The 26,589-nt window shown below is 43.1% G+C and overlaps 1 protein-coding gene across 1 annotated transcript in view; it reads left to right on the forward strand.

Annotated features, from left to right (window-relative positions):
* Nucleotides 1-1,749, forward strand: part of SPEF2 (sperm flagellar 2) — a 122,672-nt gene extending 120,923 nt beyond the window's left edge. The window contains exon 37 of the mRNA XM_045571538.1: nucleotides 1,488-1,749. Coding sequence (XP_045427494.1) covers nucleotides 1,488-1,577 — 90 coding nt within the window. The 3' untranslated portion in view covers nucleotides 1,578-1,749. The remainder of the gene's footprint in view (nucleotides 1-1,487) is intronic.
* Nucleotides 1,750-26,589: the final 24,840 nt, after the last annotated feature.

Raw genomic sequence — 26,589 nt, forward strand, 5'->3', positions numbered from 1 at the left:
AACCTCTAAATGGGACATAGAGCCTTAAAATTAGAGCTTCCATTCAACAGGATACAACAATAAATCTGTTAGTGTTAAAATCAGAATTTCTGTGAAGTCCCAATCACAGGAGGACCAATTCCTATAACTGTAAGTGTGACTGGAAGGGCCTCTGGTGCTGTTTGGTCCTCAAGGCACCTGACTTTAAAATATGCTCCCCCTTCTCCTTTACCTTCATAACAAAACATGATGGCTGCTTCTGTGCCTCGTGCTTTCAAAGCTCCCACATCAAACATTTCCAGGCTCTCTCAAGCTTTCCTCAATTAACTGCTCCTGAAAATGATGGCCTGTGATTTCAGCTATAAATTGTAGCCCAGATTGGTTTAAGTATCTGAAGTGTTCAATTTTCCCCATGCTACGGAGTGTCAGATAACCACAGGTCAGCTCATCCCTAAGCCCCCGAATTAACAGTCAGTATATGCACTAGTTAAAGTCATTCAGAGTCCTTGGCGGGTGGACTGCTTCTTCTCTCAGTTCCTCTTCACTCAGTCCGCTGGCCTTTGGCCTTTGACTCTAGAAGATCTGTGTTTTCAAAGAAGCGCTTCTCAAGACAGTGATTCACTACCATTCCTGGCAGTGACATTTAGAAGTAGCGTGTGTGTGTCACTCGGCCAAACTAACCCATGTCTTTGTGACTGAAGTGGCCACAGTCAAACGGAAACCTTTGGAACTTAGCTCTGAAGAAAAGAAGCTTCCCTAAATCTCTGTGTGTAGGGGAAGGGGGAGGGAGCAAACTAGAAACCACATAAACATAATTCTATATTTTCCACAAGTGTTTGTATCCCTGCTACTCTGTGATAGTGTGTTCAGTTTATTTTTAACAATAGGGTGGTGAAGGCGTGGGGTAGAGAGTGGGCAGGCTAGAAGAGGTAAAGGTGGGGGGCGGGAACCTATGTAATACTTTCAACAATAAAGGTATTTTTGTAATCACAAGTATAGTAATAATTTACAAATGGATTTTAAAAATATCTGTGATTTAAAATGTAAGCAAGCTGGGCATTTTAAGTGGGTGAAAAACAGATTCTACTATTCCTGATATTAAAAAAACATAAATACATAAAAAATAAAGACATGAGGCAATTCCCACCCCTCAGTAATCTGCTGTTCTAAAAGTCTACAAGTCTGTAGACGTGAGTAATTTAGAATTAGGATTTTCCTTTAACAGAAAATGAATACTGCTTTTCATTCATTAATAGAAAAATGATCTTTTAGCTTACCCATTATGTGCCAAACTCCATGTAATTGCTTTTATAAGCGTGCTTTAAGCTAATGGGACAATTCCAGTATGAAATGAGAAAAAGCAGGAGAGGATTCAAACTAAATAGAGAGCAATTTTATCAAAAGAAAACAATAAAAACCTATACTCTTTAATCTTTGCCATTATTAGGTGATCATTAACCCTGTAATTTGTAAATGTTTATAACTTCTCTTTCAATCTCTCCTCTTAGGATATTAAATTGATTCTGCAAAGAAGCGAGCACGTACAAGGAAGTGATGAAGAGAGATCTCCCTCAAGACTGACAGAGGACAGGAAATGAAAACAAAAGAGCGTGATGGTTACAATTTGGCAATGAATCCTTCAACATCCAATGCAAACATGGTGTTTGCCATGTATGTTTTTGTTGTAAGTGTAGAAATGACTTCTACCAGGTTATGAGGGGGGTTTCTTTAACTCAGAGAATATTCTGTAATAAATCTTAAGTTTCTGAGCAAAAATAAATGTAGAGTGAGAAGAAATGCATTTTGAAAGGATTCTGAAAAATAGAAGGCACCAGATCAAGATAGTCCAAAAAAATCAACACATGAACAATCCCTATGAGAAGTATCTAGATGAGGCAGATGCAGTCCAAATTCCCCCAAAGCTCCACACCAGGGCCTTCCTGCTGTGGACATTTTGTGGTTCTTGCTCCGTGTGCTGTGAAGTCCAAGGTTCATCCCACTAGCCAAGGAGAAGGCTGCTTTATCATTCGCTGGTACAGTCATGCTCCTATAGTCTTTTCATAATTCTTTTATCATAGAATAGACTCTTTCCTGTATGGATAGATGTACAATTGTATCTTTTTAGTTGTATAAATTAGCAAATCAATCAATTCTTGAGATTTTTTTTTTTTGAGTGATAATATATTCTCAATGGCTGAGCTCCTATGAAACACTCTCTGGGTTTCCCCACTGGCTACTCCTTCTAAGGATATCTTGCTGGATCCTCCTCTTACAGATGTTGTTGTTGGGTCTCCATGGTTCAGTGTTTCCTATCCACAGTCAATCCCTGGATGATCCATCCATTTCCATAATTTATGGGTGTTACAGAAGCTAGTGCTGAAGTTTCCATTCCCATCCATCTTCCTGGCACCCTTCTCTCCTGCTGCCCACATGACTACCACATGGGCAGGTCATAGTTTTCACAAGCTCACGTCCACAGCCGGCAGAGGCACCTTTTATAATAATGCAAGTCAGGTCACATCACCGCCCCCCTGGCTCCAATTGCTATTGGCCTCCCACCACACACAGAGTCTAGTCCAAGTCCTCACCTTGATCTCACTCATTGCTACCTCTCTCATCTCATCTCTTGCTATTCTTCCTATTGCCCACTCTGCTTAAGGGACAACTCAACCTTGTTGATTGTGGGACACACCAGGCATGCCCCTGCCTTGAGACTTTAGCTTTTTTTTTTTTTTTTCTTTCTCTGCCTGAAAGGGCTTTCTCTCAAATATCTGGGCCTGGCCCCTGACTTCCTTCAAGTCTCTGTTCAAAAGACTCTTTGCTATTAAGGCCTTTCCTCAACACATATTACGAAAGAGAAATGACTCACCACCCCACACGGCTCACTCCCACTTTGATTTTTTTCCCATTGAATTTAAATCGGCAGCTATCGAACTGCATATTTATTCTTTTGTTTGTCTGTCATTCCACTAGGCTGTCAGGGATTTTGTGTTATTTCCTTTATTGCTACGCCCCACAACCTGAGTAAAATAATAACCAGCTTTACACCGTGTTGAAGCATTCATGCAAAATGTGTGGAAATATCACATTTGGATTGCTCACTAAAACAATGAGCAGTTTCTATTGTAGGTGGGAATTATAGTCTATTTCCAGGAAGTGACACATGTCCTAAATTTGCTTCTTATGGGCTAAGATTTTCCCAAGACTTTGTCTTTGAGGTGAAGATTAATGACTCAGAAGCACTCTTGGGTGGGAAATGCAGAAGAAGCTCAACCAGAGATTCCAAAGTTACAATTTAGCTGATTCACATGTCGTTCTAGTGATTGTCAAATAATTCTAGTAACTCTAGAGAAGGGAACAGAGGAATAAGGATGTCCTCTGCTATCCTGAAGCTCATCTCTTACCCAAGACCTACATTGGTACCTTGACAGCTATTTCCCAAAAAGTGAAATCTGCAGCCCCGGGGGATTTTCTTTCTCTTCTCTTTCTTCCCCTAAACAGATCTCCACTTCCTTCACGCATGACTCTCAATGTCCATTTAAATGAAAGACCCATTCCTTCATCCAGAATAAAGATGGATGTTTTAGACTGATTCCTGGGGAAAACCTGCAAAGGAGTCACCATTTCCTCCAAATCATGGTCCAGGAGGTGTCAGCAGGAACTGCTTGAAAAGCCATCGCCTGCCAGCATAACAGTGGCCTCATTAGAAGTTCTTCCAACTATGGCTGCCTTCTCTCCATCTTCATCAAACTCCCCACTGAATGGTCACCCTCTTCAACATCTCTCCCTCTCTCTCTCTCTCTCTCTCTCTCTCTCTCTCTCTCTCTCTCTCTCCTTTTCTTTCTTCCTCTCCCTCCAGCTGCTGCTTTTGAGAGATGGATCTGAGGTCTCTTATCCTAGTTACTCTCCCCTGGAAATCAGTATGGCATTTTACAGGATCACTTTTGGTATTCTCATATATTTTCAGAAACAAGGTAAACAATACAGATTGAATGGGGAAAATAAATAAAAAGACAAGTGAATTTATATTGGAGTGTCTTCAGCAAGCATAGAAGACTTATCACATGAATAATTCATTGTGTCTCTTCCTCAGTGGACTGTCGGCTATAGGAGAGACTTACTATGTCTGCCTTATTCGCCTCTGTGACAGAAAACATCAAAGGAATTCAAAGAAAGATACAGAATCTATGCAAATTATAATTATGGTTGACACCATGTTGGAAGAGATTTGAATTAAATTATATTTAATAAGAGAAAGAAGACCCAGAGACAAAGTTAGGAAATTACTAACGGGCAACAATAGATAATACTGTTGAGGGTTTACCAGGAGGCACCCATCCCAGGCATTCGATTCTCACTTCTCACCGCTCTTCGAAATTGTTACTCTGCAGCTTGCCATTGATGCATCATGAAAATGACATTTTCAAGAGATTGCATAACTTGCCCAAAGTCACACAGCTGGTGAATAATAGACACAGACTAGAAACCTTGTATTAATCCCAAAAGCCTTCCTCCTGCCCGGTTTGCTCAATAAAGGTCCAAAGAGCCCATTACAAAGCACAGGATGGAGGAAGTATGGCTTAGCAGTCTTTAGCAATGAAAACACAAGGCTTGTTCCCAGGAAACTGAATTTAATCTGCTGTGGGACAGGCCCTGAAGGATCCAGTGTCCTCAAGCCTTCCAGGAGGAAGGGAGATGCAGCTTCTTCTCCTCGCCCCGGTGGTCAGGCCTCTGCTGCATGCAACTCCATGTGCAGTTTCTGGCCACACACTCTCATACATGCACGCTTCATAAAGGGACTCAAAATCCCTTAGCCTGGGCCTTGACCTGAGAGGTTTCCAACCTGAAGGGGCACGGGGCCATCCCAGCTGGTGGAAAAGCCGTCCAGGTGAAGTCTCTCTTCTGCAGCCCCGGGGGACGAAGCAAGACTAGGGTGGAGGTTGTAGCAAGACAGATTTCAGCTGAGCCCCTGGTGCTCCAAACTCCCTGTTTCTGGAAGTTTCCTGAGAGAGGAAGGACACCAGGTGGCAGGGAAGTTGGCAGCCATGACAGGAGCCCAGAACTTGACCTGTTTGTCCTGCTCTGACTGCAGTTCTCTCTCTACTGGATCAGCTCCTCAGCTCTGCTACCCCAACTTCCACCTCCCCAAGGGTCCTTTCAGCTGGTCTCCCTGGCGTGGGGTCTCACCTTTCTTTAGAGCACTTTGGCTCAGCTTAGCCCACTGCTTGAGCACCCCATAGTTGCCTGCACTAGAGTTCCCAGCCATGGAGCCCAATACTAGCTTCAACCACATAGCTGTTGCCCTGCCCACGCCAGCCCGTGGCTCCCTAAGGGGATTACAATGGGATCAGAAGGGATGCAGACATTGGTTGCGACATTTGGTGGACTCGCTGAAGGTTTGAGTGTGAGAGACCAGGCTATCCATAAGCGATGCCCTTAAAACAGGATTGGAAGGTAGGAGGAGGGGGTCTCCCCAGAGAACCTCAGAGACAGATGGAGCCATAAAGTCATCCACCAAATCACATCTGCCTGAGGCTGGCTGACTCATGGAAGCCAATGAGCCTGCTTTTAGGACCTGGAACCTGGTCTAATCCCCGAACAGGCCAGCCCAGTGGCCCTATCATCTGGGCTCTTTCTAGGCCCCTCTCTACTCCCTACCCATTTCCTATCTTTAAAAAAGGTGCCCTAGTTCTACCCCTACACCTTGCCCAATGTACTCTGCCTTTCCTACTGTGCCGGCACATTTGTCTGAGTAACAAATGTCTGTGTCCTGGAGCAGCTCCTGTGGTCTCCCATGGTTTTCCTGTCATGTCCTCTGACACAGGCTTAGCTGGTGTCCTCTGTTACTGGTGGCATCACCAAGGATGCTGGTGACAGAGGGATAAACAAATCTGTAAGCGCCTTCACTCTCGGATTCTCAGCCTGAGGACAGAGTAACGTGCTGTTTTCAGGCCTATGTCAAAACAAATCTGGAAAGAGATGCCACCAGAGGCTGTGGCTGCAGTTCAAAGCCCCCGAGGGCCGTGCCGGGCTCAGAGCAGTGCCTTGAGCCCCGGAGCTCCGAGCCAGCGCTGTTGTGTCTTTGCTCACTTCACGCTAACCGCAGGGAGACAGCGACACCAAGCCCTGTCTGTACAGCCTCACCTTGCTGTGCCCCCACAAACCAGGCTGAAACCACAGCATCCTCCTCGCCTACGGCAGACTTCACCGTGCACCCCGAAGGGTGAGGGCTGCTGCTGCTTCCGCCGGCCTCACTCTTTGTTCCCAGCTCACGGTCAAGTCCCTCTACGTCCAGGAGAGCCTTTGCCAGCATTCTTCTCGCAAAGAGCCTACAGCAGCAGAGTCCTGGACTGGCAGGCACCACTGAGCTTTCTCCTGCTGCGGGCGGTCTTGGCCATTCCCTGCTGAATCTAGCTGCCCCTCATAAAGCTCACCCAGGGTGCCATATGGAAATTTTCTTTAAAATGCCAGGGGCCACTTGTGAAACTATGCTGCTGTTCTTTCTCCCAGAGGGCAACTTCCTCCACATTACATTTCCTAAGGGCGGGGAGAGAGGGAGCCAGTGGGTAGTAATAAATATTTCTTGGGTATTTGCCATGTGCCAGCTACTATTCTACACACTCTCTGAGAATTGGCTCATTTCATTCTCATCTCCAGGCAACCGGATAAGGTCTGTATAGTACTCCCCTCTTTATATAGCAAAAGGAACTGAGGCGTGAGGGGTTAAGGAGTTCACCTACTACACAGCCAGTCAGGCAGGACTGCTACCGGGAGGGAAGGGGTCTGTCTCCAGACGTTAGCTCTTAACCTTGCACTGTGGGTCAGGCAGGGGCATCACAAGGCATAACCTGGTGGGGAAAGTCCCACTCGCTCCCCTCAGCTACAGACCAGCCTCTTCAACGCCCTGGAGCCTCTCCTTCGCCCTGGCAGAACTTTGCCAGCAAGGCCCTGGCTTATTGGATCTGACTGCATTGACAGACAGACCCCGCCTTTTGTGGCCACCTAGCTGGCCTTCCCTGTGTTCCTAACGTGTCTGTTCTTCCCACCCCCACGTGACTCTCCTCATGTCTAATCATGGTATCCTGCTGTTTGACCTTTGACTTGGCCACATGTGGTCTACTCATCTAGCCTCCCAGGTCAGCAGGAAGGTCTAAACCCTTTATCCTGGCAAACACTCTAGACTGAGAACATTTGGAACAGATGAGTCCCCAGAATACACTTCCCAGGGTAAGCCTCTCTACTGCAGAGGAGTCATAATAAGCCAGGATTCTTCTGTTAGCCTCGGAGCTTAACTTAATGGCCAAATGAAGACTCGTGTGCTTTCAACTGAATTCCTCCCGTTTCCTCCATGACGTGGTTCCGAGATGATTGACCATAGGAGCACCAGCTGCAAACACAAATGCTAGCGGGACTAGGCAGGTAGTTTTTAAGTGCTGAGCAGGTCATCTTTTTGTGTGTGTGTGTGTGTGTGTGTGTGTGTGTGTGTGTGTGTGGTTGGTGGTTAGAGCATCGGCCTGCACATCAACGTGTTGTAGGTTCTATTCCTCACCCCAATCTGGCCATGTGTGGGAAGTAACCAATTGATGTATCTGTCTCACATTGATGTCTCTCTCTCCTCTCTCTCCTCACTCTCTCCCTCCTTTCTACTCTTTCCTACAGCAATGGGAAAATGTCCCCAGGTGAGGATTAGAAAAGAGAGTACAGGATAGACTTCACTTTTTTCTTAATTTTTACGGAAGAAAAGAAGCATAAGCATGATAATAAACCCCTTTATCCTTAGTGTGAGTGAGGCCACTGTCACACACTAACTGGCTGCCATCAAATGTCACCGGCAATGGCACTACCATGGGAAGCCAGGAATTCTGGTCCTTATGCAAAATTTCTTAAACTGTAAATATTGACAACTAATTCAATATGTTTAAATCCTCTGTGGGCCAACTCTGTGTAAGCCAAATGATTGAATTCTTACTTTTGCACCATCAGGTTTTCCCAAGGAGTCACTCCAGCAAGTCAGAAGGACTGACGGTGGCAGCAAGAATAGGCTGCCAAACCCAGTGCTCACAGTTCAAACCTTGTGCCCAGGGCCACCACTCACTCATCTAGCACCTTTGCATGACCTTCCACAGACACGCTAGGGGAGACGTCCCTTCCTCCAGACACTCAGCACATGGCCGGGCTCAGCAGATCAGCTAAGAGACTTCATCTCCCTTTTTCCTCTCAACTGGTTGCATTTTTGCAGTGCACAAACCACCCAGCCATGTCCAGCAGCCCCAGCATGTTCCCACCCAGCATATCTGGACCCTCAAACTTAAGGATAAAACCATAAGACAACTAAAGAGGGAAGGCAGGCAGCAGCCAGGCTTCTCCAGCTTTTGCTCTTCAATCCCTAGACTGCCAGGCATTTGAGCCCCAAAAGGCTAAGGTGCACAGCTAGACCAAGATCAAAGGCACAACCCTCTCTGCAGCCCATTTCTCATCCCCTGCGGTTCCCATCCACATTAGACACTGGAGGATAGAAGAGAGAGATGCACATATGCGTGGGACAAGACTGAGCCTTGAAGGAACCTGGAAGTGGTGAACTAGGCCAAGTCCAAGAATAAGCACATGACCGCATTGCACAATCTGCTGATGCCCTTGCCCACACGTTCCTGTGCACAAGGAGGCTGAATCGCAGTGCACTTACCTTGTACCTACCCCTCAATGTTATCTGCAAGGTTGAGTTGAAATGGAAAAGCCAGCACCGCTTCCTGTAGCCACCCCTCCTCCCATGACTAGAAACAGGGCAAAGCTACCGAGGTGGGCGAGTTTACTCAAAACTCACCTGTCAATTATGACCAAACTGTCATCCCCAAACCACAACTGGTGGATCTACTTCCAAAGTGACTACAGACTCACTTCATAAGACACCCCCTTCCTCTGGCACAAACCCCCAGAGGTGGGAGAGCATGGCCAGATGTGTTTCCTATGCCCACCCCATCATCCTGTTCCTTTCCACTGCCACCCCCTTTCCTCTTTAGGAAAATAAGACTTTATGAAAGCCTCTTAACTGATTCTAGGGGAACTCTGGGTAGAAGCACTTCCTGGATCTCCTCCCATCCTCTGGTTCCCCCCCTGTCCCAGTCCCCACCCAATACCCAGAGGTCCTCACAGCTGAGCTGCAGGGACCTGAGGTGGAGAACAGCCCCCTTCCCTCAACTTCCCTGGAAGGTGGTGCGTGCTGCTCTTTCCCACAGAGGACAGGTGAAATCAATCTCCGTGTGCATGCTGGAGAGAGCAAGAGGTTCCTGGAGACGAGGTAGGAGCCAATGACTATACAGCTGGCTGATCCCTGTCCCTGGAAGTTTCTCAGTAGTTGATTAGATGGTAGCTGGTTGGCCATGACCCTGTTATTTAGGTCCTCTGTTTTTTCCTAGGACCCAGAGAAGTCCAGAAATAAACCACTATTCTCATGAATTGAGAGTTTCTTCTATGGGGGTAGCAGGAACTCAGTCAGGGACTCAGAAGCCTGTATGGAGAAGTAAATCCTGAGATAAAGTATACCCTGAGCATAGAAGGAGCTAGAGCAGCTAGATTCAGTGCCGATGTCATGGCCACAGTGTAGTTTCTGTTACTCGGGATTGTGAGGACAGTTTTCACACTGTGGGGATGTCGCAGAAAAGGTTGGGAGGTACCCTATGACATTGACTCATTCTGTCATTTGACATTTGCCCTGCCAAATGTTCCCTTATCAGATAAACCCCACTGACATCATTACATTTTCATATCCTCAAAAATATGCTGTGTTGCTCAGAGAATGCCTCACCAGGCTTCCCAAACTATTGTAGAATTTAAAATGTCACCAAAACTGGTGTGGCTCAGTGGATAGAGCGTCGGTCTACAGACTGGAGGGTCCCAGGTTCGATTCCAGTCAAAGGCATGTACCTTGGTTGCGGGCACATCCCCAGTGGGAGGTGTGCAGGAGGCAGCTGATCAATGTTTCTCTATCATTGATATTTCTAACTCTCTATTCCTCCCCTTCCTCTCTGTAAAAAATCAATTATATATATATATAGATAGATAGATATATAGATAGATAGATAGATAGATAGAGATAGAGATTTTTTTAATGTAATATATGAACTCCTAGGACAGACAGAGTCCTTTTCTGTGAAGCTGCTTTAACTAGTGCGTGCTCTCCTAAGTAATCCTAAAAATAATGTCCATCCTAATTCAATAATTATGGCAGGAGAAAGTAAACGTACATTCTAGAATGTAAGAACCACTCCCTTCACTGGAATTTGATGCCAGGTTCTCCTTTCTCCCCCATGATTCTTGCATTGCATCGTCCTGCCTCTTAAAAGCAATCATCACCTGGTCTCCTATCATCAGCTGTCAGTGCTATCTTCTCTTCACCAAAGAGAGAGTCTGCCCCGTAATATACCAAAATGTCACTTCTGACCTTGGGGAGACTTCTTAGAATCAACTATTTAATGAAATGTACATTTTGGGTGCTGCATCCTTTCGGAAACAGGGTTGGTAAGGTATTTTTTGCTAAGTTTTTAAAATGTAAAGTGCTGCTATCCTATCATTCTCAATAGAATGTTGCTTATGGTTGTTTACTTGTCAAAGAAAAACAACAAAAACCACAGGAGCCATAGGGCTGCCATCTCCCTGTAGACTTGAGGGTAGAAAATAATCATTCTATTTGCAAGTAGTGGCTCTTAACAACTTTTAAACAAATACTACACATGGAAATGTACAAAATTTACACACATATGTGGTGAAAAGAAAATTTCCATCCCAGTCCCACAATGCTCCACAAAACTGTCAGCTGCTATGACTAATTTCCTAAATATCCTTTCAGGGAGGATACTTGACAAATACAACCCCTCTCACTTTTACACAGATTGCGAATGACTTAAAATGTTGATTTTAAAATGATAAAGTCCTTGTGAGTCACCCAAGGATCTTATTACAAAAGATTCAGTAAATCTTTTGTTCTGAGTCCCACTAAGACCCTGAATTTCTAACAAGCTCCCAGGTGAGGCTAAGGCTGCTGGTCCATAAAGCACACACTGAATAACAAGCATCTTGAGAATTGCGTTCCTCTAATACATGTTGGGAAAAGTGTGAGTTCATACATTTTTTTTTTTTTGAGAGAAATCTTGTAACATTTTGTTAAAAGTCTAAATACTTGAAGTCTTCAACCCAATAATCCCATTCTTGAAGATCAGTGGAAACAGGTGGAGAAAAATGGCCCTCCTAGAGGAAGCGATTGAGTTAATTATGATATATGCAGATCATGGGACACTATGTCATCATTAAAAAAAAAAAAAAAACAATGAAAGAAATTTTTAAAAGATGAAAAAATAAACAGCAAGAAAAAAAGTACAAAAAGAGAAACTTCAGAGGTAAGTAGTTGATTTAGAGACATTTCCACGAGGTATGTTGAGTGAGTAAAGCCAGATTTAGAAGGTATGTATTATATGATTCTATTTTTTAAAATAAAAGACAAAAACTAGATGCATATGTATGTGTGTACCAAGTGTTCTATGTGTATATACATGTGTGTGTTGCTATATATGATTCTATATGCATGTAGAAAAATATGAGAAGACACACACTAAGTTATTAGCCTGGATTTAGGTGGCAGGATGTGATTTTGGGTGAAAGGGGCAAACAAATACAAAAATGAGGGGGAAATTGTGTTAAAATAGCATGTTTGATAGTATTATTGTATATATCTAAGTAGGTTTATACATAGAGAAATTAGAAAAACCCCTACTTTTATATTAAACAAACACCTATGTATGACCTCTAAAACAAACTATACATATATTTTAAGATAAAATGTGCGACTCTGCCTCCTCCCCACCCCCCATATTCTCAGAACATGGTCTTCCTCTCTTAACTTCCTTATAATGACTTTGGTGTGAATGTGTGAGAATCCATGCTTAGCTCATTGGTGCCTACAAGCTAGCTCCTAGTTTGGTTGTTTTCAGCAGAAAAAGCAAAATCAGTGAAGATTGGTATCTCATTAATGGCCAGGGAAGGACAGGATTTGGGGTTCCCCAAATCAATTGCTTATAAGGGTAGGCACCATAACTGTGATTGAATCCCCTGACTCCTGAGGTCCTCATTGAGAGGTATCACCGATTTCCCTTTATGTCGCTCAGTAATCACCACCTGACTGCAACAGCTCCCTTCAAAGCTTGTTTTCCCCCCAAAGAAATAAATACTAAGTTAGCAGTATTTACCTCCCATCACGGGCAGAATGTAGGGCAGATGACCCAAGTATGTGAAATGCACCGAATTTAAAATCCTTTTATCGGCAGAGTTTAGAAACATTATTTTTTCCTCCCCACCACTTACCCACATCTGAGCACAATCAGACACTTAAAATACACATACAGCAGAACAGCTAGAAAAAAAATACAACCACACTTGCATTTTTTTAAGACTTTCAGATAATATCAAAGATTGTTTCCAAGCCACAGTCCTGGTTTTGTAGTCCGAAGCAATGCTATAACCATTTCAGAAATGGAGCACGATACAGGTAGGTTCCAGCTCCTTCTTTTAAAATACAGATTTTAATTTGACTTCAATGGCAAAGTTATTATATATATATATAGTCAAATACATTGTTAAGTCACCCAAAATGCTTATTTTTATGGGAAATTGAAAAGTATGAGATATCTAGATGTCCAGATATCCAAAACATCTTCTGTCTGCTTCCTTCTTTACTGAGAAGTTTCTTTCCCAAAGGAGAAAGTTTTAACCATGAAAGATAACAGACCATCTTCCCTGTCTCATTTTCTCTTGTCACCTTCATTAATTTTTCTCACAACAGTGTCGGAGGTTAACATACTGTTTACTTGCGGTTTGTTAAGGCGGGTCTGAAAGAGTTGGTGTCCTCGGGGCTTCTGGTGCCAACCAGGTGTAAACATTTAGTTTTCCTGGGCAAACAGCATCACGTCCCTCTCACCTCCACCAAGTAGACAAGCCTATGTGAATAAGATGGTGGGGGCATCACCAAGGCAACCGGGAAAACTATAACCTCTGGCCCATCAGAACTTCCCCTTCCAGACAAATATTGAACTAGCACTGGGCAGTAAGTGTTCACCCATCTTCCCCGGCATGCAGCAGCCTCTCTGGGATAAGAGGGCACCAGGGAGATGATGTCCCATCCTGCCTCATCCCAGGACCTTAAGACCTTAAGATAAGGTCCATTGGAAATTCAGGCCTGTCGCTGGCTCCCGGAATGCAGCTAAACAGTCCTGCAGGGTGATGATGCAGGGTGATCCGTGAAGAGGGAGGGACACCCAGGATGAAACATAAGGCAAAACACCAAAGTCTTGTGTTTTGCTGTTTGACTCCCCCTCCCCCCGCGCCCCCCCCCACACACACACATAACCCCCTCATAACTTTGTAGCATGGTACATACTGTCTGATTAAATAGGGAATCCTTTCTGAGTTCAGGATGAGAGTAAGCAACATACTACTCTCTCAGCAGTATAATTCTACTGATTACAAATATTAAAGGCACATGTTTATAGGAACTAGGGTGAAAAAGGACATCCTGATGCAAGGCCATTTTCCACACGATGGACTTAGCTTCCCCACAAGGTAGCCTCTCTGAAGCTGGAATGAACCTTACAATTCATGTCATCTTGAGTTGGTAAATTGTGTGAAATAAGAACAATATCAAATTCACATATAAATGTTGCTGATTCTAAAGCAATTTTAAATAAATAAGTTCTTTTCTTTGTGTGACCTAATTCTCGCGTGGTTCAGGGTATGGGACCTGGAGAAGGGCCGTGTGCAAATGACAGAGACAAGACAAGAAATAATAATTTGGGAATTGGGGGGTCAGGCAAAAGTTCAACTCAAGGGGAAGGACTTCACTGGTGCCCAGGCCTTGCCAACCTTTTATTCAATTTTGGATACACATATATATAGTCCTTAAGCAGGCAGCAATTCTGGTAATAGACAGACTATCTTAAAGTAAAGATTTACTGTGAAACTATATGGTCAGGGAATTGCTTGAGCCACCATTGTCTCGACTAAACAGTTGGCGCATAGCTCTGGCCCTTGCCAGGGCTCAAGGCTCACCATCATTCCAGGCTCCTTGTTTACACTTCTCCGATAGTGAAGACAGTGGGTAGCTTCCAACATTTCTTAATTACACCCTCTCATGGTTTTTGTTTTATTTTTAAATCATGTATTGATCTAAGGAGTATTTTATTTATTGATGATTACTAATTAAGCATCCCTCTAGGTTACCTAATTTACCAGAATGCTGAAATATTTGGTGCCATAGTAATGATACTTTGCTTTAAAGGTAATTTTTACTGTTATTGTGGTTGTCAATTCCATTGGATGGATTGCAACTCATTTTCATCACTGTGGAAGGAGGGCTCTGTAACTCTACCTTTTTTCCTTTTGTTTTCAAATGTTAATAGCTTTTTATTGTGAAAAAATGAACTCCAACTTACACAAGTAGAATTGTGCTTACCAGGGCACTGACCTGACCTACTTTGACAAGAATGTGTTGCACAATTGCAAATCACTTACCAACAATGGCTGACCTATTTCCAATTATACAAGCTTCTCTGAAACATTTATTGAGAGGGAACATGAATTAAAATCATTATGGAAATACTTCTTCAATCAGGCAGGAGCAAAATTACAGAAAATGCTACCGCAAAATCTTATCCTACCCTGCTCTTCAGATAGAGACATCTTTTTCTAGGTTCCCCTTTTTTCTCCTTGAGTGTTCTTAATGATTTATTAAGAATTATCCTTAAGAACCAACTGCTCCCTTAGTCAGCTCTTATCTCCACTAAAGTGACCAGTTTGATTCATCTTACTAGATTGATGACTCATATTTGAATGAATCATTTTGAACTTCTAGATTAAAAGCTGTTTTCAGATCCAGATCAAATTATCCATGGGGAGGGGAGTGAGGCTATTAATAATCATGCAAAATATTACCTGGATGTCACATTTTTTATGCTAACCCTTCTGTACATAAAATATCCTACTTAGGACACATGGAAATACACCTCAAACTGGTACAATATTAAGCTTTTGTAGGGTCTAGTGTCTGCAAGTTCTAGAATCATCCAGATAAAAATACATCCATCCATCCATTTTCATTAAATAATTGCCAATGTGCTAATTGCGTGTATTTTGGGTGTTCTCTTATTGGGGAAATGTTTTTAACACCTATAAACCACAAGCAGAGTGTTAAACAAAGCTTTTTGTTCCCACAATTTGTTCAAGAACAATTTGCATCTGTAAGCAAAAGTTAATATCAACATGGTCCTGGCCCGAAGTGCTGAACTAGACCATACGTTGGTAGCAGGTCTTTTGAAAGAAAGGGGTTCGGATAAACTGGATTTCAGAAACCAAACAGAAGAGGTCGGTGCAGAATCCTTTTCCTTTCTATTCAAAACTGGCTCATGGTTTTTAGTTTGTTTTTATTGCCTGGAAAACAAGATTTAATCCTACTTGTTTGAAGTTAGTCTCAGAACACGGCCCTACTTCAAAGTGGCTGAGACAAAATCAACTTCTGGTGCATCACAAAAATAAAAGTCAGGGTGTCAAAATAGAACTATTGTCTAAGCCATGTAAACAGGAAATCCTAATCTCTCTAAAGTTTCCTACCTGAACACCTTTTTTGTTGTTGTTCAGCAAGCAACAATCATCAAGAAACATCAAGACGGTGCTTACAATGGATAAGACATTGCTTCTTTTATAGCATAACTCACAGCAAGATAACCAAGATGGGAATAGTTGCAGCCAGTCTGAACTAAGCCAATCGTGTGTCATCTGCAACCATAACAAAGGGAAGAGGCCAAAGAAGTAGGAAGATGGGTGAAAAAAAGCATGCTTAGAAGTATAGCTTGTTTTATTGAGAATCAAAATAAGAATTATGAGGGCATTTTAAGCCTGGTTGATAAACGAATTCAATTTTCTTTTTAAACTTGAAATAGACTCATTTAAAATTCAAATAAGAAGCTACCTTGTTCCTGAGAACCAGAATGGTTCTTCTTTCCTTGTTAGTTTCATTGAAATAACATTGTCCTCATGGAAGGTATTTTCCAAGTTTTAGCAAATGTGGTAGCGCTTTCGAGAGAGTCAAGGCTGACAGACATTTCCTGGCATCCCAAGTCCCATTCTGTGATCTAAGATTGAGCAGGAGTAGAACTTCAACAGAGCATGAAGGCTCTTCTAATCACCCACACATAGCAATTCTTGATGTTTACTGACCTCAACAAATAAAAATGAACCTCAATCACTGCATGAAAGAATTCTTAACTTGCAAACTTTCTTTACTCAGGGAACATTTATGAGTAATTAAACTGGAAAAAATTCTAACGATGTTTCATACAGTTATGATTCCATGGTTCCTACTTTGAAATCAATGCTACAAATAATCAACCATGCATTCATCTTCTCAATACAGTATACCTGGTGTAATCAGACAATCAATAGGTCTGGGCTGCCTGTCACTACTTGAGCCAATTAAGCAGAGAAAGGGTTGAATTATATATGAGCATTTATGCCAATACTGCCAGCATGGAAGAGCAGCAGGTCATCCACAAAAATCTGCTCCGCAGCCCCCCACACGCCAGCTGCTTATATCGGGTACATGGGGAAGTAGCTAAAGGGTATGCTGAATGGGCAGTCAACAGGTAAGCAGGCTGGAGATTTACAAAGGCCTGCAGGTGTGCAAAAGGGCTGGGGATCTTTGTGATATGCAAGGGTTGGGGTCTCCAAAGGGCTGGTGGTTCTGGTTTCTGCAACAAAGTTGTTCATCTTCCCATGATCACAGGCAGCGCCAAATGGGGAGGAAGGGCTGCATTTCCAGGTGAGCCCCCAGGTCCTGAGTGCAGCTGCCAGCAAGGTTAGAATGTGCCTTCTTTAGTTTTTTAAATATATTTTTATTGATTTTTTTAGAGAGGAAGGAGAGAGATAGAAACATCAATGATCAGCTGGCTCCTGCAGGTCCCCCACGGGGGATCGAGCCCAGGCATGTACCCTTGGCTGGAATCGAACCTGGGACCCTTCAGTTCGCAGGCCGATGCTCTATCCACTGAGCAAAACTGGCTAGGGCAGAATGTGCCTTCTTTAATCAGAATAAAGCAACCACAGTTAACAGAGCATGATTAATATTTCTTACAGTTCTAGCTGGTTCCCCAGCATTCTATTTCTGCCCCTATCACTGGTACTATGATGATGATACAGGAATGGAACTCCTCACTTAGTGAAGGACATTGTCTAATAAGTAGCGTCCTCATTTGCATGAGCCCCCGGAGGCCAGGGGAACTGCCAACTGAAGTGTGTACCTGCTCCTCCCAGGAGGGCTAGCCAAGTGCAGAAGAAGTGCATACTTTTCCACCTTTCCAAGTCCTTCTGGTCGGGCTAATAATCAAATTAACATGAGACAGGTTAGCAGGGGGAAGAACCTGAGTTAATAAGTACAAGAATATGAGTCCCACCAAAATGTGGGCCAGTCGAGGCTTAGATGCCATCTGCGGCAGAGGAGAATGCGTGAGGCTTGGAACCTCAGGAGGCAAGAAGGCAATGCACATGGAGATGAAAAGCAAGCGTCGGGCAGGCAAATGTTTGCTGGGCCTTGCCAGGAGTTAGCTATGATGACATCGCCCTTCCTGGAGTAGCTCTCTATCCAAGTTCCTTTTAGGCAGTTAGGGGGAAAGGCTAAGGTTTTTCCTGAGTCTTGTGTTTCTTAAAAATAATCGCCTTAAAATAGTCTATATCCCAAAAGGCATATTTTGGAGTGGCAAACTCTGCTCCCCCTCACACGGTTTATTGTCTTTAAATTTTGTTCTTTGTGGAAGATTAGTGTAGCAGTGAAGAGCATGGGTTTGGAGTCATACTGACCTGCATCCTCCTTAAAATAGCAGCATAACTCTGTGGAGGTTATTTAAAATCCCAAAGGCTTAATTTCCTACTAAATAAGTTTGTTGAAATAGTTACATGAAATAAAACAAGGTGCTCAGCATGTGTTTGCAGTGATGGTGGTGGTGATGATGATGATGAACGATGATGAAGAGGAGGAGGGGGAGGAGGAGGAGGAGGAGGAGGAGGAGGAGGAGGAGGATAGTGGGCCCCCTGCATTGCATATGCATCTATTCACTTGGCTCTTTGAGGATCCATTGCTAATTGCAGCCTTGTGAGGGTTGCTCTTCCCTCCCGCAATGCTGTCCTCCATGAACTGGTTTTACCTGGTACTTTTCCTATTATGAGCTGTATTTCTCTCTCCTGCCTGGGGCTTTTTTCCATCCACCATTCAGAACTTTCTGATTTTTCTTTTGATAAATGTGCTCATGATCCCACACCCCCCTCAGTTATGGTCATAACAATGCCTAACTGCCTGCTGGCACTCATAGTGGATTCTTACTTTGTATCATAGTCATTCCCTCAATTGCCTCGTAAACAAACATTTCTTGTAATCGCCAAACATCTACCTAGAAAGTTGAGGGAAAGGGGTAGTGGCTTCTGTTTTTGGGGTTGCTATTTTTTTTTTTTTCAGTGTTAATCAGAGAAAGACTGAAAGTGATGTTTTATGACTAAACTGTTGAAATTACATTATTCAAGTTGAAGTTTTAGTCTGGAGTCAGTGGTTAGCATTAACATACTTCTAACAGTCTGATAGATTGTCTTGAATACATTTTAAATTTCATTTTCCAAGTGATGAAAATTTTAAATTTCCAAATAACTATTACTTTAAATATAGTGAAATACCCTTTTGGATCGCACTTCTTTGTTCATTCGCAAATGTGAAATACAACCAATGGTTTATCATCTGGATGACCAAGAAGGAGAAGACATTCTGAACAATCTTGAACCAAAATTGATGGGAACAGAGAGGAAACAAAAAACACCAAAAATTTTGTATCTCTGTACAGGAAAACTGACAATAAACAAACATCTATTTTTTTTTTCAAATGAAGGGCAAATAAAAACTCACATAAAGTAAGAAGAGAAGAGAAATGTAGAGAATGCAGAGAGGACTGTTGAGTTGATATTCTCCATCAGTAAGATGAGTTTTTTTTTAATTATTTCAGAGAGCAAGCAGCCTGTTCGTTCCTCCCCAGCTGCCCATCTCCTCTAACCTCCGGGACCCGGTTAACCTGGGAGACAATGCTCAGGGGCTGCATCCGCATAGCACCAAAGAGGAGACTGGTCTAACAGGGAAGGCGCAGTGCATCGTGGGACTGACCTCTAAAGATGAACTTGCCTGACTTTGGGGATTGAGTAGAAGGAGCCCGGGTTGGCATGGAATCAAACAAAGGAAACCAATAGCAGAACCAGCAGAGTGCTGAAGACAACAAAGAAAGCAGATCTAATGATTATGTTGGTGGTGGCAAGAACAGCACCTGGTGTTACACCAATGGGGTCAGACCAAACCTGGGTTCAGCAACCTCGGTACTTGGTTCTGGCTAGGAAAAAATTCAGGGAAAAAAAGGAATTCAGAGCCAAGACTCAAATGATAAGAGAACCTTTATTTGGAAAGTCACAAAAGTAATTCATTGAAAAAAAAAATGGGTGATCATCTTGGCTCTTTAAGGAGCCATTGCTAATTGCAAGCCTTTTGCGAAAAAAATGGGTTTAGGAAACAAGCTATAGAGGTAAAGGAAGGACCCTTGGAGCTTGTAAGTTCTTAAAAGCACCTTGGAGCGGGGAGGAGGACGGGTAAGAAAGGAGAGGGGAGGGGAAAGGGAAAAGAAAGGCTCATGCCTGCTCTCTGGAGGGAAAGCACGCTGGGTCCTCCATCCCAAGGGTTTTTAGGGGAGATTTAAGGGATCTCCCAGGGGAAGATCTCAATAGAATATTCAGCAGCTTTCCAGGTGGGTCCTTCCAGAGTCTAGGTTTCCATTGATTGGCTGGTGTTGGTTATCTGATGCAGCTGGTCCAGAGGTCAGCCATGGCTTCCTGGCTTGTCTGGTTTTGCCACTCTTCTTTGCCTGGAGCTGAAGTACAATTGAGGCCTCGGTGTTCTCTCTAGGGAGGACAAGGTCGGGGCATCCAAACTGCTTGACCAGCAATTTGCTAGGGGGAAAATGGTCACCCTGGTAACGAGGTTCCACCCTACAATTCTCCTCTGCTAGGCACCCAGGCTGTCTCCCCTGGTGACCTTCAGTACCTGGCCCCTCGCCCTGGCCCGGCTCACGTCTTGCCTAACTGCCTACCACAATAACAGCCACTATTCGCTGAACACTTGTTATACGTCCGTTTCCTGCTGAATGCTTTAAGGTTCATGTCTCCGCAGAAGCATCATCATTTTGTGCATTTTTAAAATTAGAACAGAGACTCTGGGGAGGGCTTCCCCAGGCATGCTCTCTCCACCACCCTGTCTCTCTGATCTGCAATGTAGTCATTTATTTATTTCTTGCTATGAGCACTCTAGTTACATAATTTTGAGTGAGTCTTTTAATCCTTCTAAGTTTTAGGTGATTTAACATGAATAATACTACCATTTAAAATTGTTAAAGTAAGGCACACATAGCCAATAATCCTGCACTGGGGAAGGAACATCATAGCTGTTACTGTAAAGTTCTATCAGAAGTATGAATTAGTTATTTAACTAAAAATAATAGAATAAAGAGCAGAACCATTAAAAATTATAATCTAAGTATGTTCAACAAGTTAGTGTCTATTCATTTGTCAATATCTTGATATAAGACTAAGGGTTTTGTTTTGTTTTGTTTTGTTTTTAGTTCATGTCCTCTTATTGGAGTTTGATGCTATTTGTCATGTGTCCTCAAAAGGCTTTTTCCAACAATTTCCAGTTAATTGTTCTTAATTAACCAATAAGCTAATGATACTTGTGAAACTGAGTGAAGAATGCTTTAGATGTTGATGGTTTTCTTCTTAACAATCCTTAACAACTGTCACACACCTAGTTAGATGGCCATATTTCAATGTAAGGAGTAAATCAACTTTTAAAAACTAATTCAAATGTGACTTTATAGAAATAATGATATTTATATTATATGGATAGGTCATCAGTTTATGTAATATTTAACTAACTTGGATAATTACAATAACAAATACATCTTAGAAAAACAAGTTTGCAGACCAATGACATTTATCTTTGGTAAATAAACAATTTCACTGGTCAGAGCAGCATGCCTTGCTGATCAGTGGGCCTAAAGTATCAGCAGCTGAGTGTACAAAGGAAACAGAGACAATTGGTTAATCTGAATAAGATAAGGGAAGCTCTCAGACACAAGATTGTATTGTCTCTTCTCTCTCTTAGCACACAGCCCAGGACAGAATATATTAAACATCAAAAGAAGAGAGGACAGCTGAACTTTTCCTTCTTGGATCATTTTAATTATTTATTGATATTGCTATAACCTCCAGAGTTTCACTTTGAACAACAAGAAAAAATATGCAAAGGAAGCAGATGAAAAAATAAAGGCAGTGCCAAAGCTTCTATCAGACAAAGAAAAAGGTCCCACAGAATTGAGAGACAGGATTCATATGTTGCAAAGGTAAACTTTGCCTCTCTAAGATTGTAAATGTCACTTCTTGAGTTTTCACTGCCCCATCTGTTTCTCCTTCACCTGTTGTTTGTAAAAAAAGAAAACTGCTAAAAAATTTAAAAGATCAGTGCTCTTCTAGTTCCTTTATTTAATCTAGTCATATTTATTCTGTCACTCCACAAAGATAAACTTACAGACCATCTGGTCCCATGTTTTTTCATCAGAAGAGTGAAATTTTATCTTCAAAGTGAAATTTGAAAAGGAGTTGGCAATATATTGAAAATGTAACAAGGGACATGTACTAATTATGGTAGAAGAAGGTGGTGCCCACTTGAAGACCAGCTCAGGGACCCAGAGGTATGAAAACCATCAAACATCTTTCATAGTCTTGTTCTGTCTTTAAGCCAGTCAGAAGTTAGTCACACTGAACACACACACAAACATGCAGTGAAGTCATTGGTAAATTCACTACCGATGCCTTGGGACTTTGGAGCAGAGCAATTATAGGGTTCAGTTCTCCATAACACAGCCTGAGAGTCTGTTTATCCAAAGGCTTCTGTCATTTGACAGTTCTCATGTCAGTTCAGGCCAGGGTCTCTCTCTCCGTGGTCCCACACCTCTTCTCTGGCTACTCAAGCTCTCTGCATCCATGCCCCTATTTCCTCCACAGACACACAACAGCCATTTTTATCCTAAAATAGAGGAAGCCAACTGTCCACCAATACTAAACCTGTTTTTTAGCCACATGTGACCACTCATGCCTCTCATAAGGCACTTGGAAAACCGGCCACACACTAATCTTGTCCATGGTAGGTCAAATATGCTTTCTACCACGTAGCTACCATGAACAATATCTAATTCTTCGAATCACATCATCTGAACTATGATTCATCTATTCTTGGATCTGTGCTGTGATTCTAGATAATCATACTAGCCCACTAAAATATGACTCTTTGGTTAGTAATACTTTCCCCAGTCAGATATCAGAATGAGGCTTTCAGGAGTATTCTCACCAAGATAGTTCCCTCCCCTCTTCTCTCCTTTCTATGATTTTCTTTAAAAATATATACCTACGGTAGATTAGAAAGACATTTGAAAATATTAACAAAATTTACACAAACCCTTCACAAGACCAATGCAGAAAAAAGAGAAAAGACTCAAACTACTAAAATCAGGGGTGAAAGATCAGGCTACCTAGAAGATGGACAAATTCCTAGCAAGACACGAACTACCAACACAGACTCCCTCTCCTAACAATTTGTTGCAAATTCTCTGCTCTTGGTTTGATGGGATTTCACTTATTTTTCAAAGGGCTCTTAAATGGGAAATAACTTTTTTATAAAAGAGTTTAGGGAACTAAGTTTGCTCTTCGTTATTTGGGTTTCCTAATGAAGTCTTAGGAGCAATTGACCAACAGCTACTTAACTCAAATTGCTTCCTCAGACCTGATTCAAGTTCAGGGATTTTCTTGTCCCTTTTTCCAGTCCTATCAGAATGTCCAAGGCTGTCCTTTTTGTCTTCTCTGTATTTAGCACTCACCCAAAACTTCATTGGGAGGAAAGCCAGACCATAGTAGAGCATTGTCCCTACGGGGCAGTCAGAGGGGAAACTGATGGCCAAGTTGAAGTAAAATCTTCACTGGCCCCTGGAAAGGGTGGCTGGTAGAGCTCTGGGTTACAGTGGTGTGAGACCAAAGTGGAGAGATGAAGCTCTGGTTTATCCTGCGAAGAGATCCCAGGGATTGGAAGACAGGTTGCAGCTAGGGGCTCCATCTCCGAGCTGCTCCCTCTTAGCCTTGGGAACATGCCCTCTTTTCCCATCCTTTCTCCCTTCTCTCCACTCTCTCCGCCCCCATACAAATCCTCTGCTTGAGGGAGGGGTGGACAGTGTGGTATTTGAGGTAGAGGGAAGGAGAGGATACTTTTGTGACTCTCTTCATGCCATTCTTCTCTTTGCTGTCTTCAAAGTTCAGGCTTTTGCAATTCAAAATCTGGAAGATACTCTTAGGTGTTTTCAACTAGCGCCTTTCTGCCCTTGTTGTGGGTGGAAAATGGCTCTTCCATGGGATTGAGAGAAAGCCATTTCAAGGATCTACTCATGGGAGAGTGTGGTGTGGTGACAAAGGATATATTTGTGATGGCTCCCTCTGTCCTGCCAGGAAAAAGCCAATCTTGCCTTCATCAAGGCCAAGACAAGGGCCAGTGTCTAGAATATTTGCTTCATGGGAGCGGGGAGGGGGGGGGGGGGAGAAAGATTCTTTGTTCACCTGAGATTTTTAACCAGGGTTTTTTTCAAAATGACCAATCAACTTCCCAAAATTTCTCAGGCTTCGGATGGGGTCCACCTCCTGGCTAATGATCCCTCTCCCAGGTTAAACTGACAGGCCTCTATGGTCAAGCACCTCTCCTTGTGCCATTTTGACTTTATTGTGAATGTACTTACCTCCCCCTGCTTCTCCCCATCTCCACCACCCCCACCACCACCACCACCACACACACACACACACACACACACACACACAATCCAGGAAGGGAAGGGAGGAGAGTTCGTCCTTGGCTGAGCAATGCTCTCACCCCCGTGCACTTTGTGTGGAGCAATAGCTTCCTGATGCAGAAAACAGGCCTGTGCTCCCCGGTGAATATGCTCAATAATGTCTGACTCCCCCTTCGCTTCCTTGCCCATCAAAAATTAGCTAACGAGGGTAACACCCTAAGTCAAGAGTTCAGAATGCCTAGATCTTCTGTGAAGAGAAAGGAATAAGAGCAAAAAGTGGAAGGAAGACACAAGGGCAGGGCAGGGAGGGGGCAGTGATTAATGTTTCCAAAGCATCATCATTCTAGAGCTGGCCCCACAACCCCCTGGCTCAGCCTCCTCCTCTTCCCTCCTACGCTCTTTGGTAGCCTCTGAACTCTTTATGAAGGACCCTCTGGAAACGTGGGCACAAAGCACTGCCCAGAATGACCTACTTAACTAGGATTTTGCCCTCAGGGGAGACATTGTACAATCCAGGCAAAATTCAGCTTCCCATAATGAACTAGAAAAAGCCAGAGTCCCTTCAGTGAAAAAATAAGCACAGGATGTACCCTGAAGTTCCCTACCTGCTCCTGCCATTATTCTTCATTTAGCAGAAGTAAATCCTCTTCCTCGCTGCCAGCAGAGGGAGAGAATGTAGCTAAGAAAGCACAGGTTCGGGGCAGAGCTAGGGAATAGACTGCGCTGTTTGGACAAAGCGAGTTGCTTTGAAAAAGGTACAGAGAGTGCTTAGAAAGAAGATGGTCAGAAGCCTCCATTGGAGAAAGGCCAACCTCCTTCCAATCACTGGAGATGGAATCAGCAAGGACAGCCTCTCCCATCTGCTCCTGAGTTGGGAAGGTGGAAACTAGCACAAATACCGGATGCTTGAGTTGCACGGTTGGACATACCGTCTTTCACCTGCTGAGATGGGGGTGAGAGGATGCATTAGGATCCTGCAGTATCCCAACACCCAGAAATGCAGGTCAAGAGTCTCAGAGACAGCTGCCTGGGTTTCTCATAATCCACAGGCTCCGTTATGACAACTCAATTGCTTTCAAATGGTGTTCCCCTGTGTCAAGGTAGTGAAATTTAATAATTAGGGCCATAGTTCCTTTTGAGAGTCTAATTTTTTAAAAATACCTTTACCCCTATATATTGCTTACAGTTTCAGGGATTCATGGAGTACCCCAATTAAAATCCTGGGTTTAGAGTTTTGATCCTCTTGAAAGCCTCTTAGGATCAAAAAATCTGAGATTAGAGAAAATGACCCTGGTATAAATATTAAAATTCTTACTCCCTCAGCGGCCAAGTGCAAGCTCACCCTACCCAGATCTAGAGCCACTCACCTGATAGGTCATTTCACATCCTTTAATCCCAAGAGCAAATGCCTTCTCTCTCCTCCCGTAGGTGGAGACAGCTACTGCTGCCTGTGTTCTTCGTGGACATGCTTTGGCATAACAGCTCAGCAGACAGCTCTTGCAGAGGCTACCTGTTCTCCTCAAAATGCATTCTCAGCCCTTCTTCCTTTTACAAATAGAACCTGCAGTTTTACTTGAGTCCATAGTTACCCCTTTTCCCTTTCTTCCTGACAGCTAAAGTACCCATGGGGACTACTCTCTGGCCAATGGCCTAAGAGTAGAAGTAATATCCTCTATGCAACTTTCAGATCATGCCCTTGAAAAGGAAAGAGATTTCTTTTCACTTTTATGCATCTACTTCCCAAGGACTGCAATGTGCTGGTAAGCTAACTTCAAATACATAGACAAGAACAATATCCTATGAAATGAAAGGCCGGGCTGAGTTCCTAGTGGAATGAAGTCATGGAGCTGCCTACCCCAGGGATCATCTACTGTGAGAGAGAAGTAAATTCTGCACCTTTGTTAGAGTCACCATATTTCTGTGTCTCCTTTGTTTTAGTAGCATAACCCAACTGATACTTAAAACAAAAAAATTCTATATTAAATTTCACTGTCTTCTGATACAAATAAGTAAAACCTTTATGTGTGGGTAAGCAAAAGTAGGTATTATTTCCCCATTTTTTTGAAATTTTTCTGTAAGTGACGTAGCCCAGGGTTATGTAGTCTGGCAACAAACACATCTCTTATTTCTTCTTTTTTAAGACACATGCTATTTCTCTGTGACAGTTCCATGAACATTATCACTCAGGATCACTTTTGATGTTGACTTTACATATTTAGATTGAGAAGTTATGAGATACCAATGTGTTTTTGGGGACTCGATTTACAGAGAGATGCTGGGTTCTAACTGGGCAGGGGAAGCACACGACATAGAATAGAGGGCTTTTACCAATTGTCCCAGTTGTCTGGGTCTAAATGCAGGCCTGGCCGTCAGCACTGCAGTCCCTTAGAAAGTGGTTTGTGGAAGGATAGGAGCTCATCCCAACACAAGGGCCATGGGCCAAGGCCCAGGATAATCTCACTTGAGCCAGATTTTTCTCTGTGGAAGGCTGTGCCTTCTCTGACATCAGGGCTCTGAGCAGGATCCTACCATAAACTGTCTTCTGGAAGGTCCTGAGAGAAAGACTCTGAGTTACAGAAAGATCAATACCTGCTCCAGTTGCTCTACTGCCACCTGC

The sequence above is a fragment of the Pipistrellus kuhlii genome, unplaced genomic scaffold (genome assembly GCF_014108245.1).
Source record: "Pipistrellus kuhlii isolate mPipKuh1 unplaced genomic scaffold, mPipKuh1.p scaffold_m20_p_4, whole genome shotgun sequence".
NCBI lineage: Eukaryota > Metazoa > Chordata > Mammalia > Chiroptera > Vespertilionidae > Pipistrellus > Pipistrellus kuhlii.